The sequence below is a fragment of the Lepus europaeus genome, chromosome 10 (assembly GCF_033115175.1).
Source record: "Lepus europaeus isolate LE1 chromosome 10, mLepTim1.pri, whole genome shotgun sequence".
In the NCBI taxonomy this organism is placed as follows: Eukaryota; Metazoa; Chordata; class Mammalia; order Lagomorpha; family Leporidae; genus Lepus; species Lepus europaeus.
Window position 1 is genome coordinate 69,742,805 of NC_084836.1, and position 13,760 is coordinate 69,756,564.

General features: G+C 46.5%; 1 protein-coding gene across 3 annotated transcripts in view; it reads left to right on the forward strand.

Annotated features, from left to right (window-relative positions):
* The window catches only part of DIP2B (disco interacting protein 2 homolog B), a 240,773-nt gene that overhangs the window by 194,904 nt on the left and 32,109 nt on the right, over positions 1-13,760 (forward strand). For all 3 annotated transcript variants that reach the window (XM_062203679.1, XM_062203677.1, XM_062203678.1), the window contains 3 exons: positions 4,609-4,810; positions 11,323-11,432; positions 11,570-11,650. In XM_062203679.1, coding sequence (XP_062059663.1) covers positions 4,609-4,810; positions 11,323-11,432; positions 11,570-11,650 — 393 coding nt within the window. The remainder of the gene's footprint in view (positions 1-4,608; positions 4,811-11,322; positions 11,433-11,569; positions 11,651-13,760) is intronic.

Consider the following 13,760-nt stretch of genomic DNA (forward strand, 5'->3'; position numbering starts at 1 on the left):
ACTGCAAGCTGCAGCTTTACCCACTGTGCCACAGCGCCGGCCCCAGCAAATTCTTTCATGCCAGAGAACTGACCACCCATGAACGTTTGAACTGTCCACACGGGGAGCACGTTTGACAGTCATTGTTCCTCTTGTCAGCAGCTATGTCACCCTATGCCACAGTGGTGCCTTGAGGGTGAGGGGCTCTCAAGAAGGTGTTGCCATGACCTGAGGGAGCTGTACTGTGGAGGGGTAGGAAGCACTCTGAGAGAAGCTGTCAGGGAGGGATAGCGCCTTGGCTCAGTGTGTGGGGAGCGGCTGGGAACCGTGCCGGGTCTTTGTTTGGAACCACAGGTTTAACAATGTCCCCCTCCTTTCAAGGTAAATGCCATTAGGCAAGTTACTATACCTTGGTGAGTTTATTTCCTAGCATATGGAGTAGAGGTAAAATTACCTGGTTCACAGAGGCGTTGGAAGAATCAAATATATGGTACCTGCATTCACTAAGTGATAATGGTGATTCTTACTAGCATCGAAAATAATGATCAGGGCCGGCGCCGTGGCATAGAAGGTAAAGCCACCACCTGCAGTGCTGGCATCCCATATGGGAACTGGTTTGAGTCCTGGCTGCTCCATTTCCAGTCCAGCTCTCTGCTTTGGCCTGGGAAAGCAGTGGAAGATGGCCCAAGTTCTTGGGCCCCTGCACCCACCTAGGAGACCCAGAAAAAGCTCCTGGCTCCTGGCTTCAGATCAATGCAGCTCTGGCCATTGCAGCCATCTGGGGAGTGAACCAGCAGATGGAAGAGCTACCCCCCCCCACCTCTGCCTCTGCCTCTATAATTCTGCCTTTCAAATAAATAAATAAATCTTTAAAAAAATACAGGCTGGCGCTGTGGCGTAGCTGGTAAAGCTGCCACCTGCATTGCTGGCATCCCATGTGGGCACCAGTTCAACTCCCAGCTGCTTCACTTCCAATCCAGCTCTCTGCTATGGCCTGGGAAAGCAGTAGAAGATGGCCCTGCACCTGCATGGGAGACCCAGAAGAAGCTCCTGGCTCCTGGCTTCAGATGGGCTCAGCTCTCCAGCCGTTGTGGCCAACTGGGGAGTGAACCAGCGGATGGAAAACCTCTTTTTCGCGCACGCTCGCTCGCTCTCTCTCTCTCTCTCTCTCTCTCTCTCTCTGTAACACTGCCTTTCAACTAAATAAATATTTAAAAATAATAGTAATCATAATGATAAGCACAGTCTTCAATAAGGAGGATGGACAAGTCCTCTCTGACTTCAATAACATTCCCTCTCACTTTCTGTCCCTTTACTCTGTGTCTCTCCTTAGCACGTAGCGCCATATATTTCTGTTTACTATTCTCTGTGAAGGCCAACACTTGGCTCTTTATTTGCTGCTTTACCCCAGAGCACACATTATAGTGACTTGGTAAACATTTGTTGGCCCAATGGGTGATCCGGAGATCACATGCAACAGCCTTGCCATGGCAGCACGCATGTTACTGGAAGTGTTTCCAGTGACTACAGCCGCTCTGCCTAGAACATTTGCATGTTTAAGTGGTGGTAGTGGTAATGCTGCAGAAATGATGCAGGCGTGGACTACTCGATGGGGCTGGGCGACTCGCAGATTTCCAGACTACCAGCTGGTGTGCTTGGGCTGCTCCTAGTGGAAAATCGGAGGGAAAACAATACTGCAGACAGACCAGAGAGGACTGTGAGGACAGTTGGACATGATTGATTGGCTACGAGGCAAACATGCGAAGAGAACACTGTTCATATTTTCCAAGACCTAGTGGTTTTGTTCAGAATGAACCTCGGTGCATAATAGTACAGTCTTAATGAATTACACATTTTTTTCTATATTACCGAAAAATGCGTGTACCTGAAATTCCCCCAGGTACCATGACTTACTACAACTACAGGAGGCTGGAAATCCTTGTAAAAGTCATTTGGGGTGTGATCTGGGCATGCTGTTAATTTCCCAGTCTAACTCTTCAACATGGGGCGTGTGGGTCCACAGTAGAACAGTAAAGGACACCTTATGACCTCTAGTAGGTTAGAGGCCAAAGGTTTTCTGATTCCAAGTTGTACACAATGGAAGCTAATGCAGCACCTTCTATAGAAAGGTAGTTATTACATGACTTACCAGGTGTTGTGTTTTCAGAGGCGGGTCTGGGCTACATGTAATACATTTGTTAACTTCCTCTATTTTCTAGAAGATCAGGAGCTTAAGAACTCCACTAGACGTTCCATGTCCCAGCCATCTGTGCTGGTTAGTAGGGTAGTCTGAGGAATATGATCTGCATGTTTATTCCTTTGCCCTTTTGACTTGTTTTCATCAGAGACCTTGCTCATCTTTTATTCTTTTTTTTTTTAAGATTTATTTTATTTAGGCCGGCGCCATGGCTCAACAGGCTAATCCTCCGCCTAGCAGCTCTGGCACACCGGGTTCTAGTCCCGGTAGGGGTGCCAGATTCTGTCCCAGTTGCCCCTCTTCCAGGCCAGCTCTCTACTGTGGCCCGGGAGTGCAGTGGAGGATGGCCCAAGTGCTTGGGCCCTGCACCCACATGGGAGACCAGGAGAAGCATCTGGCTCCTGCCTTCAGATCAGCGGGGCGCTGGCTGCAGCGCGCTGGCTGCGGTGGCCATTGGAGGGTGAACCAACGGCAAAAGGAAGACCTTTCTCTCTCTCTCTCACTGTCCACTCTGCCTGTCAAAAAAAATTAAAATAAAATAAAATAAATATTAAAAAAAGATTTATTTTATTTATTTGAAAGACAGAGTTACAGAGAGAGGTAGAGCCAGGAAGAGAGTTCTTCCATCCGCTGGTTCACTCCTCAAATGGTCGAAGCTGAGCTGATTTGAAGCCAGGAGCCAGGAGCTTCTTCCAGGTCTCCCACGTGGGTGCAGGGGCCCAAGGACTTGGGCCATCTTTTACTGCTTTCCCAGGCCATAGCAGAGAGCTGGATCAGAAGTAGAGCATCCAGGACTTAAACTGGCGCCCATAGGGGATGCCAGCACTGCAGGCCAGAGCTCTAACCCACTGCACCACAGCACCGGCCCCACCTTGCTCATCTTTTATACCTGACCTTTGTAACAGTCCATTCTCCTTCTGAGCTTTAGCTCCTTTCCAGTAAGACTTACGGGTAGAACAGTAGAACACTCTTAACTGATATGCTTGAACTGGTGTTAATGGTTGGTTAATTTTAAGATGGTTGAGGGACTGGCATTGTGGCAAAGCAGGGTAAGCCACTTACTGCGACCCCAAAATCCAATATGGGCACTGGCTTGTGCCCTGGCTCCTCCACTTCTTCTTCTTTTTTTAAAAAAATTTATTAATTTGAAAGTCAGAGAAGGAGAGACAGAGAGAGAGAGAGAGAAAGGTCTTCCATCCGCTGGTTCACTCCCCATTTGGCTGCAATGGCTAGAGCTGGACCAATTCGAAGCCAGAAACCAGGAGCTTCTTCCAGGTCTCCCACGTAGGTGCAGGGACCCAGTGACTTGGGCTTTCCCAGGCCACAGCAGAGAGCTGGATTTTAAGTGGAGCAGCCAGTCTTGAACCGGTAGCCATATGGAATGCCAGTGCTTCAGGCCAGGGCTTTAACCCACTGTGCCGCAGCACTGGCCCCTCCTCCACTTCTGATCCAGCTCCCTGCTAATGGTCTGAGAAAAGCAGAGGAAGATGGCCCAAGTGTTTGGGCCCCAGCTGCCCACACAGGAGACCCAGATGAAGCTCCTGGCTCCTGGCTTCAGCGTGGCCATTGTGGCCATCTGGGGAGTGAACCAGTGGATCAGAGCTCTCTCTGTCTCTCCTTCTTTCTCTGTAATGCTGACTTTCAAATAAATAAATAAATAAATACATTCAAAAAAAATTTTTTAAATGTAGTTGAAGCAGAAAAGTCACGATTGATAAATTTTTCAAGTATTAAGTTTCAGTACAAAACATAACTGCATTTATTTGCTGGGGAGCAGTGTGATTTTGAGTACACTGATTGGACTTCCATGTCAGCTTATTTCCACAAACATAAGACTTTTCCAAAGCGTAACTCTTCAGTGTTTTCCCATTTGTATTATCAGTTGATGTAATATTTAATTAAATTATGTGAACCCAGTAATAAGAATGGCCATGACAGTGGAGAAACAACCGCAATTTATACTGCAGCAGCTGGAGGCAGAGGGGCACTGGGGTAGTGTGTGGTCTCCAGTGCCCAGTGTCTGTGGCCCTCCCTGGCCTGTTTTACAGAGTTAGCCCGGCCCAGGTAGAGAGCATCCGCTGTTTTCATGTAAAAAATACTTTGTGTCTAGTCACAGTGGTAGACAGGTAAAAATTTTAAAACCAAATAATTTCTAAGGTTTTGATGTTATCCCTTAAGACAGAATACACTAGGTCTTAGAAATCAGTGCCACCTCTGACCATGCAGGCTGTATCCGTCTTACCTCCCCTGTTACTCTGCTGTGGTTGAGATAAGATCTTTAGACATACAGGCTCTTAAAGGCCTGTCAGATTGTACCTCTAGAATGGATAGGACAGAGAAAGGAAAATCCTACAGAAACTTGAGTGTTGTCAGGGTTATTTCCAGCATAGCAAAAGTAATTTCATGGAATGTTTTTCTTCATATTTTTCTAGGCAATCGACAGCATTCATCAAGTAGGAGTTTATTGTCTTGCTCTGGTGCCTGCCAATACATTGCCAAAAACTCCACTAGGAGGGATCCATATATCTCAGACGAAACAGCTCTTTCTGGAGGGATCTCTGCATCCTTGCAATATCCTCATGTGCCCACATACGTGTGTGACAAATTTGCCAAAGCCTCGGCAAAAGCAACCAGGTAATATACTAGCTGCCAAGCCATTGTTTTAAAATTATAATCTCAAGAAGTGAGGCCTCTCTCCGTGCTTCTCTCTGTAGAATTAGACTTTATGAAGGACAGAGACCTGCCTAGCACGCTTCTTCAGGTTTGCTGCTGGCCTCCTGATAATTCTCAAAACTGTGCCTCTGTTGACCCTGTGTGTGGGATATGGGATCAGAATCGCACTGGCACAGCTAGGGTAAAGCAAATCCTATAAGGCAAGGTTTTGGTAACAAGAATAGCTAGTATTTAGTGAGTGCTTATTAAATATCAAAAACTCAAAAGCTTTTTACACATGTATCCTACAGCTCCCTTACACACACACCCTCTGGTATAGAAAGTAAAGCTCAGAAAAACTAAGTATCGCTGGAATGCACACTAAGTGTGACTGAAACCCACTCTGAATCATGATGCCCACCTGCCTTCCTGTTGGAAACCTTTTACCTAGAGACATCCCTGCTTGCTCTTTAGCTTTAGTGGTCTGATTTGGGCCTATAATACCTCTGTTACTTAATTCATATGTTTTTTCGTTTGTAATCACACAATGAACAGCATGTTTTTCCTGGTACATAGTTCTTTGAGTTCAGGGTGCAATTAGGAGTATGTGAATTGCTGGATTGAATAAAGAAGCTAATAGTTGGCCGGCGCTGTGGCTCAATAGGCTAATCCTCCGCCTTGCAGCGCCGGCACACCGGGTTCTAGTCCCAGTCGGGGCGCCGGATTCTGTCCCGGTTGCCCCTCTTTCAGGCCAGCTCTCTGCTATGGCCCGGGAGTGCAGTGGAGGATGGCCCAAGTGCTTGGGCCCTGTACCCGCATGGGAGACCAGGAGAAGCACCTGGCTCCTGCCTTCGGATCAGCGCGGTGCGCTGGCCGCGGTGTGCTGGCCACAGTGGCCATTGGAGGGTGAACCAACGGCGAAGGAAGACCTTTCTCTCTGTCTCTCTCACACTGTCCACTCTGCCTGTCAAAAAAAAAAAAAAAAAAAAGGCAGCTAATAGTTTTAGCTTTTGCCTAATTTCTGAGCAGACCTAGATTACAGGGCTGAGTAGGAGGCTAAGGTCTTCAGTAAGTGGTTGATGATAAGCCATGTTAAAATATGTCAAATCAGATATAGAATCATCGAGTTTTATTCAGGCTTTTTCATTTTAAGAGAAACTAATAAGGGCCTCCTAGTTTTCTATATACCCCCAAATACATGAAGGCCAAAGTCTGGCCTCTATAGGTCCCACACCCCAATATACCTACGTACACATCCCCCGTCTCCTACTAAGTCACACACACATCCCCAACCACACATTACACATTCCCACACATACTCTTATTTTTTTAAGATTGATTGATTGATTTGAGAGAGAGAGAGAAAGGTCTTCCATCCACCGGTTCACTCCCCAAATGGCTGCAACGGGGGCTGGGCCAATTTGAAGCCAGGAGCCCGGGACTTCTTCCAGGTCTCCCATGTGGGTGCAGAGGCCTAAACACTTGGACCATCTTCTGCTGCTTTCCCTGGCCTTGGCAGAGAACTGTATCAGAAGAGGAGCAGCTAGAACTCGAATGAATGCCCATATGGGATGCTAGCGCCGCGGGCGAAGGCTTAGCCTACTCTGCCACAGCACCGGGCACCCTTCCCCCTTACTCTTACACTTACACCACATAGCCTTGGCTGCTGTGGCCATTTGGAGAGTGACCCAGCTGATGGGAAATTCTTTCTCTCCTTCTCTCTAACTCTGCCTTTCAAATAAATAATTTTTTTTTTTTTTAAATCTCATTGTAGATGCCTGTTGAAGCTTTTGTGGAAGGAATGAGAGTATTTCAGGACTGGTCTTGGCTGCAGATTGTAGGAAAATGTGTTAGCAGCAGCTTAAATAAGAAACAAGTTTCTTTCTTTCTCAGGTCAGAGAAATTCAGAGGTAGGCAGTCTAGTCATGTTCTTCCAGCTCGGGTTTTGTCATTGAGCTGTTGTTACAGATATGCTGTATAGCGAATAACCCTAAAACTCAGTGTCTTGAATAACAAGCATTTATTTTTCACTCATGCAATGTGGATCTGCTGGGCTTTGCTGGATCAGCCAGCCTTGACTTGGCACCAGGCTGTCAGTTGGGTTCAGAGCTGCTCCATGTGTCTGCTCATCATGGGACCAGCAGCTACCTGGGCTGTAGTTTTCTTAGGGCAGATGGCAGAAGCAAGAATTCAAGCCAAACCACCCAAGCATATTTAAAGCTTCTGTTTGTGTCACAGACTCCCAGCAGGTCATGTCCAAGAACAGTAAGACCATGTCCAAAGTCAGTGGAGTAGAGAGATAGAGCCTTCCGAGTCACCCCAGCCAGGACAGGAAGGATTGTGAGGGGATAACGCAGTCCACTGCAGCCATCCTCAGCGGGCCGCCCCAGGGTCCCTTTGGCTCCCTGGCCTCCGGCCATCATTGCTGCACTCCTGCTGACAGGTGGGAGAAAAGGGAGAGGAGGGGGTATGCTTCCCTTTTCACCTGTTTGCTAGGAATTGCACACATTACATAGTAGCCTCCCTCACTGCAGAGTAGTCTTTATTCCAGTCATGCGTCCACTCAGGCATTCTACTACCCGGGGAGAAGAGGAATAGGTGTTGGAATTGATAGCTGACAGCTTTTGTTTCATGAGTTTTATGAGAAAATCAAACAGCTGTATTTCAGGTATGACAGTTTTGGCATTGAGCTTCCTGGAGTTACTGCTTCCCATTCTCTGTGGAATACACTCAAGAAATGCACACAGAAAAGCCTCAAGAAACAGATGTTAGATTTTTTTAAAAAGATTTATTTATTTATTTGAAAGAGTTACACAAAGAGAGAAGGAGAGGCAGAGAGAGAGAGGGAGGGGGAAAGAGAGAGAGAGGTCTTCCATCTGCTGGTTCACTCCCCAATTGGCCGCAATGGCTGGAGCTCTGCCTATCCGAAGCCAGGAGCCAAGAGCTTCTTCCGGGTCTCCCACGTGGGTGCAAGGGCCTAAGGACTTGGGCCGTCTTCTACTGCTTTCCCAGGCCATAGCTGGGATCGGAAGTAGAGCAGCCAAGTCTCGAACCGGCACCCATATGAGATGCGGCGCTTCAGGGCAGTGCATTAACCTGCCCCAAGACTATTTTTCTCATTTTTTAAAAAAGATTCACTTATTTATTTGAAAGAGTTACAGAGAGAGAGGAAGAGACAGAGAGATCTTCCATCTACTAGTTCACTCCCCAAATGACCTCAATGGCCAGGGCTAGGCTAGGCTGAACCCAGGAGTCTGGAACTCCATCAAGGTCTCCCATGTGGATGCAGGGTCCCAAGCATTTGCACCATCTTCTGTTGCTTTCCCAGGTGCATTAGCAGGGAACCTGGATCAAAAGTGGAGCATGTAAGTCTGCAGTCAGCACCCATATGGGATGTTGGCGTTGCAGGCGGCGTCTTAACCCACTGCACCACAAATATAGGTACCTTGTCTTTTTTTTTTTTTTTTTTTTAAAGATTTATTTTGTCTGTAATTGTACCTCTCAAATAAATAAATAAAATCTTTCTTTTTTTTTTAAAGATTTACTTATTTGAAAGTCAGAGTTCCAGTGAGAGAGAGAGAGATCCTCTATCTACTGGTTCACTCCCCAGATGGCCGCAAAGGTCAGGGCTTGTCCAGGCCAAAGCCAGGAGCTCTTTCCAGGTCTCACACATGGATGGCAGGGGCCCAAGCACTTAAACCATCTCACACTGCTTTTCCCAGGCCATTAGCAGGGAGCTGGATCGGAAGTGGAGCAGCCAGGACACAAACCCATGCCCATATGGAATGCCGGGGTTCAGGGAGCAGCTTTACCCACTGTGCCACACTGCTGGCCCGCCCACACCCCCTTGTCATTTTAAATTCTTTTGCAACATACACTTTTTAAAATGTCACATCTTTATGAATTATGCAATGTGAATCCAGATTTACATTCAAATGTGCCCTAAGCCTTGCCTGTATTAAAGACTGCTTCCAACGTGATCTACTTGCAGTTTTATGTTGCAGTTTTCTAGGGCACAGTGCTGCATATTATACTTAATATGTGGCCTGAAACTTCAGCAGAGTATCAGAATAGTTTGCTATTAAATTTTATTTTATTTTATTTTTTTAAAAAGATTTATTTATTTATTTATTTGAAAGGCACAGTTTACAGACTTTGCATCCATTAATCCATTCCCCAAATGGCCACGACGGCTGGGGCTGAGCCGGTTCAAAACCAGAAACCAAAGGCTTCTTATGGATCTCCCATGTGGGTACAGGGGCTCAAGTACCTAGGCCATCCTCCACTACTTTCCCAGGTACATTAACAGGGAGCTGGATTGGAAGTGGAGCAACTGGGGCTTCAACCAGAACCTACATGGAATGCCAGCATCACAGGTGGCAGCTGTACCCACCACGCCACAATACTGGCCCTTTATTTTTCAAAGATTTTATTTATTTACTTTTTTGAAAGGCAGATCAACAAAGAAAAAGAGAAATTCTATCTGTTGAGTCACTTCCTCAAATGGCTGCAGCAGCCTGGACTGAGCCAGGTGAAAGCCAGAAGCCAGGAACTCCATCCAAGTCTCCCACGTGGTTGGCCGGGGTCAAAGTCATTGAGCCATCCTCCACTGCTTTCAAAGGCACATCAGCAGGTAGCTGAGTCGTAATTGAAACAGCCAGGACTCAAACCAGCATTCTACTATGAAATGCCGGCATTACAGGTGGTAGTTTAACCATTGTGCCACCACACTGGCGCCTTTTTACATTTTTAAGCTTTTCATTTTGTAGTAATTCCACACTTAACAAAAAATTTGCCATGGGTTACAGAGATTCAGTCCACTGACATCCTTTCTCCAGCTTCCTCAAATATATCATATATATATATATATAATACATAAATATATATAAATTATGATCCAAGTGGCTCTGTGTCATCTGTTTTCATAAAGTCAGGATCAACAGATAAGGACAATAAACAGTATTTAACATTAACCCATCATAACATCAGCACTATTCAAAACCCAGAGGGCAATGAATTTATTACCTTTTTGCCATCTTAGTTCAAAAAGGTGGAGTTTTAATCTTACAGTGATCATCAAGAAATGCATCTAGTGCCCTAGTTCTTTTTTCTAGGATCACTTGTTCTGAAGCATGAAACCTATGGGTAGCTTGAAAGAATAAAATAGTGATGACCCCTATACCTTTTCCTGGGTTCACCAATTGCTAGCATTTTTTCACTGAACCCTTTGAAAGTGGCTTGTAGGGGCCGGCACTGTGGCATAGTGGGTAAAGCTGCCAGCTGCAGTGCTGGCATCCCATATGGGGATTTCAAATTTCTGCATTTCTTTATTATAGCTTATTTTTCAGAAGCTGGTATCCCATCGAGGTCATACATTTCCTCTTTGGCTATCATGTCCTTTAATAAGCAATTCTCAGATTTATTTCGTCTTCAAGATATGGATATTTTTGAAGAGTACAAGCCAGTTGTCTCTTAGACTGTTCAACAATCTTTAGTTCACTATTCACTTAAAAAAAAAAAAAGATTTATTTATTTGTTTGAAAAGCACAGTTAGGGAGACAGAGTGGTCCTCTATCTGCTGGTTACTCCCCAGATGCCTGTAATGGCTAGGGCTGGGCCAGGCCAAAGCCAGGAACCCAGAACTCCGTCTGGGTTTCCCACATGGATGACAGGGACCCAAGCACTTGAGCCATCTCTGCTTATTTATTTATTTGAAAGTCAGAGTTACACAGAAAAGGAAAGGCAGAGAGGGAGAAAAAGAGAGAGAGAGAGGTCTTCTATATGCTGGTTCACTCCCCAGTTGGCTACAACAGCCGGAGCTGCGCTGATCTGAAGCCAGGAGCCAGGAGCTTCTTCCAGGTCTCCTATGCGGTTGCAGGGGCCCAAAGACTTGCGCCATCTTCTACTGCTTTCCTAGGCCATAGCAGAGAGCTGTATTGGAAGTGGAGCAGCTGGGACTCGAACCAGTGCCCATATGAAAGCCTGGCACTGCAGGCGGCGGCTTTGCCCACTATGCCACAGCGCCAGCCCCCATCATTCACTTTAAATAAAGCACTTCCTGCCTGAGAAGCTCACTCTTGTTCTTAATAGGCAACAGACTTCTGTCAATAAGGTATTCATTACTATTAAACCATCTTTGAATTTTATTCTGACTGGTGCAGGTGAAATTATTTATCAGTAGGAATCAGTACAGCCAACACATCACCTCCTCAGGATGAAAATGTACCAAACACCCCAGCTACAGTGGCCTGCTCGTTGCCCTCTGTCCCCCAGCCCCCGTCACCCCTGTTATGTCATGTTTCTCCTAGAACTTCCACTGTCTGACTGCATTTGTTTATGTACTTCTTGGTTGCCTTCCTCTGCTAGGGTATAAGCTCCGTGCTGCCAGGGCCTAGCTAAGAAACGTGTGAGCGAGTTTTAGTGAGTCTAGGAGTGCACTGCTGGCTCGTGGCTTCGGTTGCCATCTGCTGAGCTGATGTTGTCTTTACTTCCAGGCGTTGGCCCTGCTTCCGTGATGGTTGGGAATCTGGTGGCCGGAAAACGCATTGCACAAGCTGCAGGCAGGGATCTGGGGCAAATTGAAGAGAACGACCTGGTGAGGAAGGTAAGTGTTCCTGGGGAGTTGACCTCTTACTGAGAAGTGTAAGGACAGAACTCAGTTCAGGTAGCATGTGGGGGACGCATTGGTCAGCTGTTGAGAAGTTGCTGACCCTGAGTCTCTTTTCTGCTTTACAACTGCAGCACCAGTTTCTGGCAGAGATTTTACAGTGGCGAGCCCAGGCAACTCCTGACCACGTACTCTTCATGCTGTTAAATGCCAAGGTATTAAAATTTTGATTGCATATCTAATCACCTGCGGGAGTATCTCAGGCAGCCTTGATAAGAATGATGGGACCAGTGGTACCTTTACACAGGTAGACGAATGTGTGCAATACATTATGTCATTATAGGTTTTTTTTTTTACCCAATTTGAGGGTTTTTTTTTTATTAAGATTTATTTATTTATTTGAAAAAAAGTTTTTAAAAAGATTTATTTATTTGAAAGAGTTAGAGAAAGATGAAAGATCTTTCATCTGCTGGTTCAACCTCCAAATGGCCATGATGACCAGGGACAGGTCAGGCTGAAGCCAGGAACCTGGATTGGGTGGCAAGGGCCCAAGAACTTAGACCATCCTCTGCTACTGTCCCAGGCACATTAGCAGGGAGCTGGATCAGAAGTGGAGCAGCTGGGACTCCAACCAGTGGCCATGTGAGATGTCCGCATCCCAAGCTTAACCTGCTATGCCACAATGCCTCCGCTTCCCAATTTGACTTTTAATTTTTTGAGTTTGACCAAAAAGAAAATTATTTCAGACCAGTTCAAAAACCAAAGTTATTTTTAGTACATACTTAAATTACAAATTTGTATTTTATTATTTTTTTATCTTTTTTTTTGGACAGGCAGAGTGGACAGTAGAGGGAGACAGAGAGAAAGGTCTTCCTTTTTGCCGTTGGTTCACCCTCCAATGGCCGCCACGGTAGGCGCGCTGCGGCTGGCGCACTGCGCTGTTCCGATGGCAGGAGCCAGGTGCTCATCCTGGTCTCCCATGGGGTGCAGGGCCCAAGAACTTGGGCCATCCTCCACTGCACTCCCTGGCCACAGCAGAGAGCTGGCCTGAAAGAGGGGCAACCGGGACAGGATCGGTGCCCCGACCGGGACTAGAACCCTGTGTGCCGGCGCCGCAAGGTGGAGGATTAGCCTGTTAAGCCACGGCGCCGGCCTTATTTTATTATTTTTTTAAATGGGAATGTAATTTTTTTTAAAGATTTACTTTTTTTACTTGAAAGTCAGAGTTACACAGAGAAGGAGTGGCAGAGAGAGGTCTTCCATCTGCTGGTTCACTCCACAATTGGCTATAAAGGCCGGAGCTATGCCAATCCAAAGCCAGGAGCCAGGAGCTTCTGGGTCTCCCACACAGGTGCAGGGACCCAGGGCTTGGGCCATCTTCCACTGCTTTCCCAGGCCATAGCAGAGAGCTAGATAGGAAATGGAGCAGCCAGGACACAAACCAGCACCCATATGGGATGCTGGCACTGCAGGCGGTGGCTTTACTGGCTATGCCACAGCACCAGCCCCTATTTTTATTTTATTGTATTTATTTGAAAGAGTTAGAGGAGAGGCAGAGAGAGGTCTTCCATCCGCTGGTTCACTCCCCAATTGGCTGCAATGGCCGGAGCTACGCTGATCCAAAGCCAGGAGCCAGGAGCCTCCTCTGTGTTTCCCTCACAAGTGCAAAGGCCCAAGCACTAGGGCCATCCTCTGCTGTTTTCCCAGGTTGTAGCAGAGAGCTGGATTGGAAGTGGAGCAGCTGAGACTCGAACCAGTACCCATATGGGATGCTGGCACTGCAGGCCGGTGGCTTTACCCACTATGCCACAGCGCCGGCCCCCAAATTTATTGTTACCAGACTAAAAGCAAATTGAAAATTAATGAAGAGTGAATGTAACCACTCGTTTCAAATGGATGGTTCACTCTAATATTGTCTTTTTTAAGTCAGCTGAGTTTTTGTTTGCTTTAATGGTGGAGTTACAGGTATAGTGATTGTATGTATTGCAGTGTTAACTCACAAGTAAGGGGAGGCTAGAGGGGCCTGTTGAATCTCTTAAGGGACTTACCTAAATTGCACCCATCTGTCCTTACCTCTCAAATCTGATTGTTTTTAGAATTTATGCTATGTAAGAATTTAGAACAATGAGAGGAATGCGTTTTGCATCTTAGTTAAAAGTCATTAAAAATCTGGGGTCGGCACTGTGGTGCAGTGGGTTAATGCCCTGGCCTGAAGCGCCGGCATCCCATATGGGTGCCGGTTCTAGTCCCGGCTGCTCCTCTTCTGATGCAGCTCTCTGCTAAGGCCTGGAAAAGCAGTAGAAGATGGCCCAAGTCCTTGGGCCC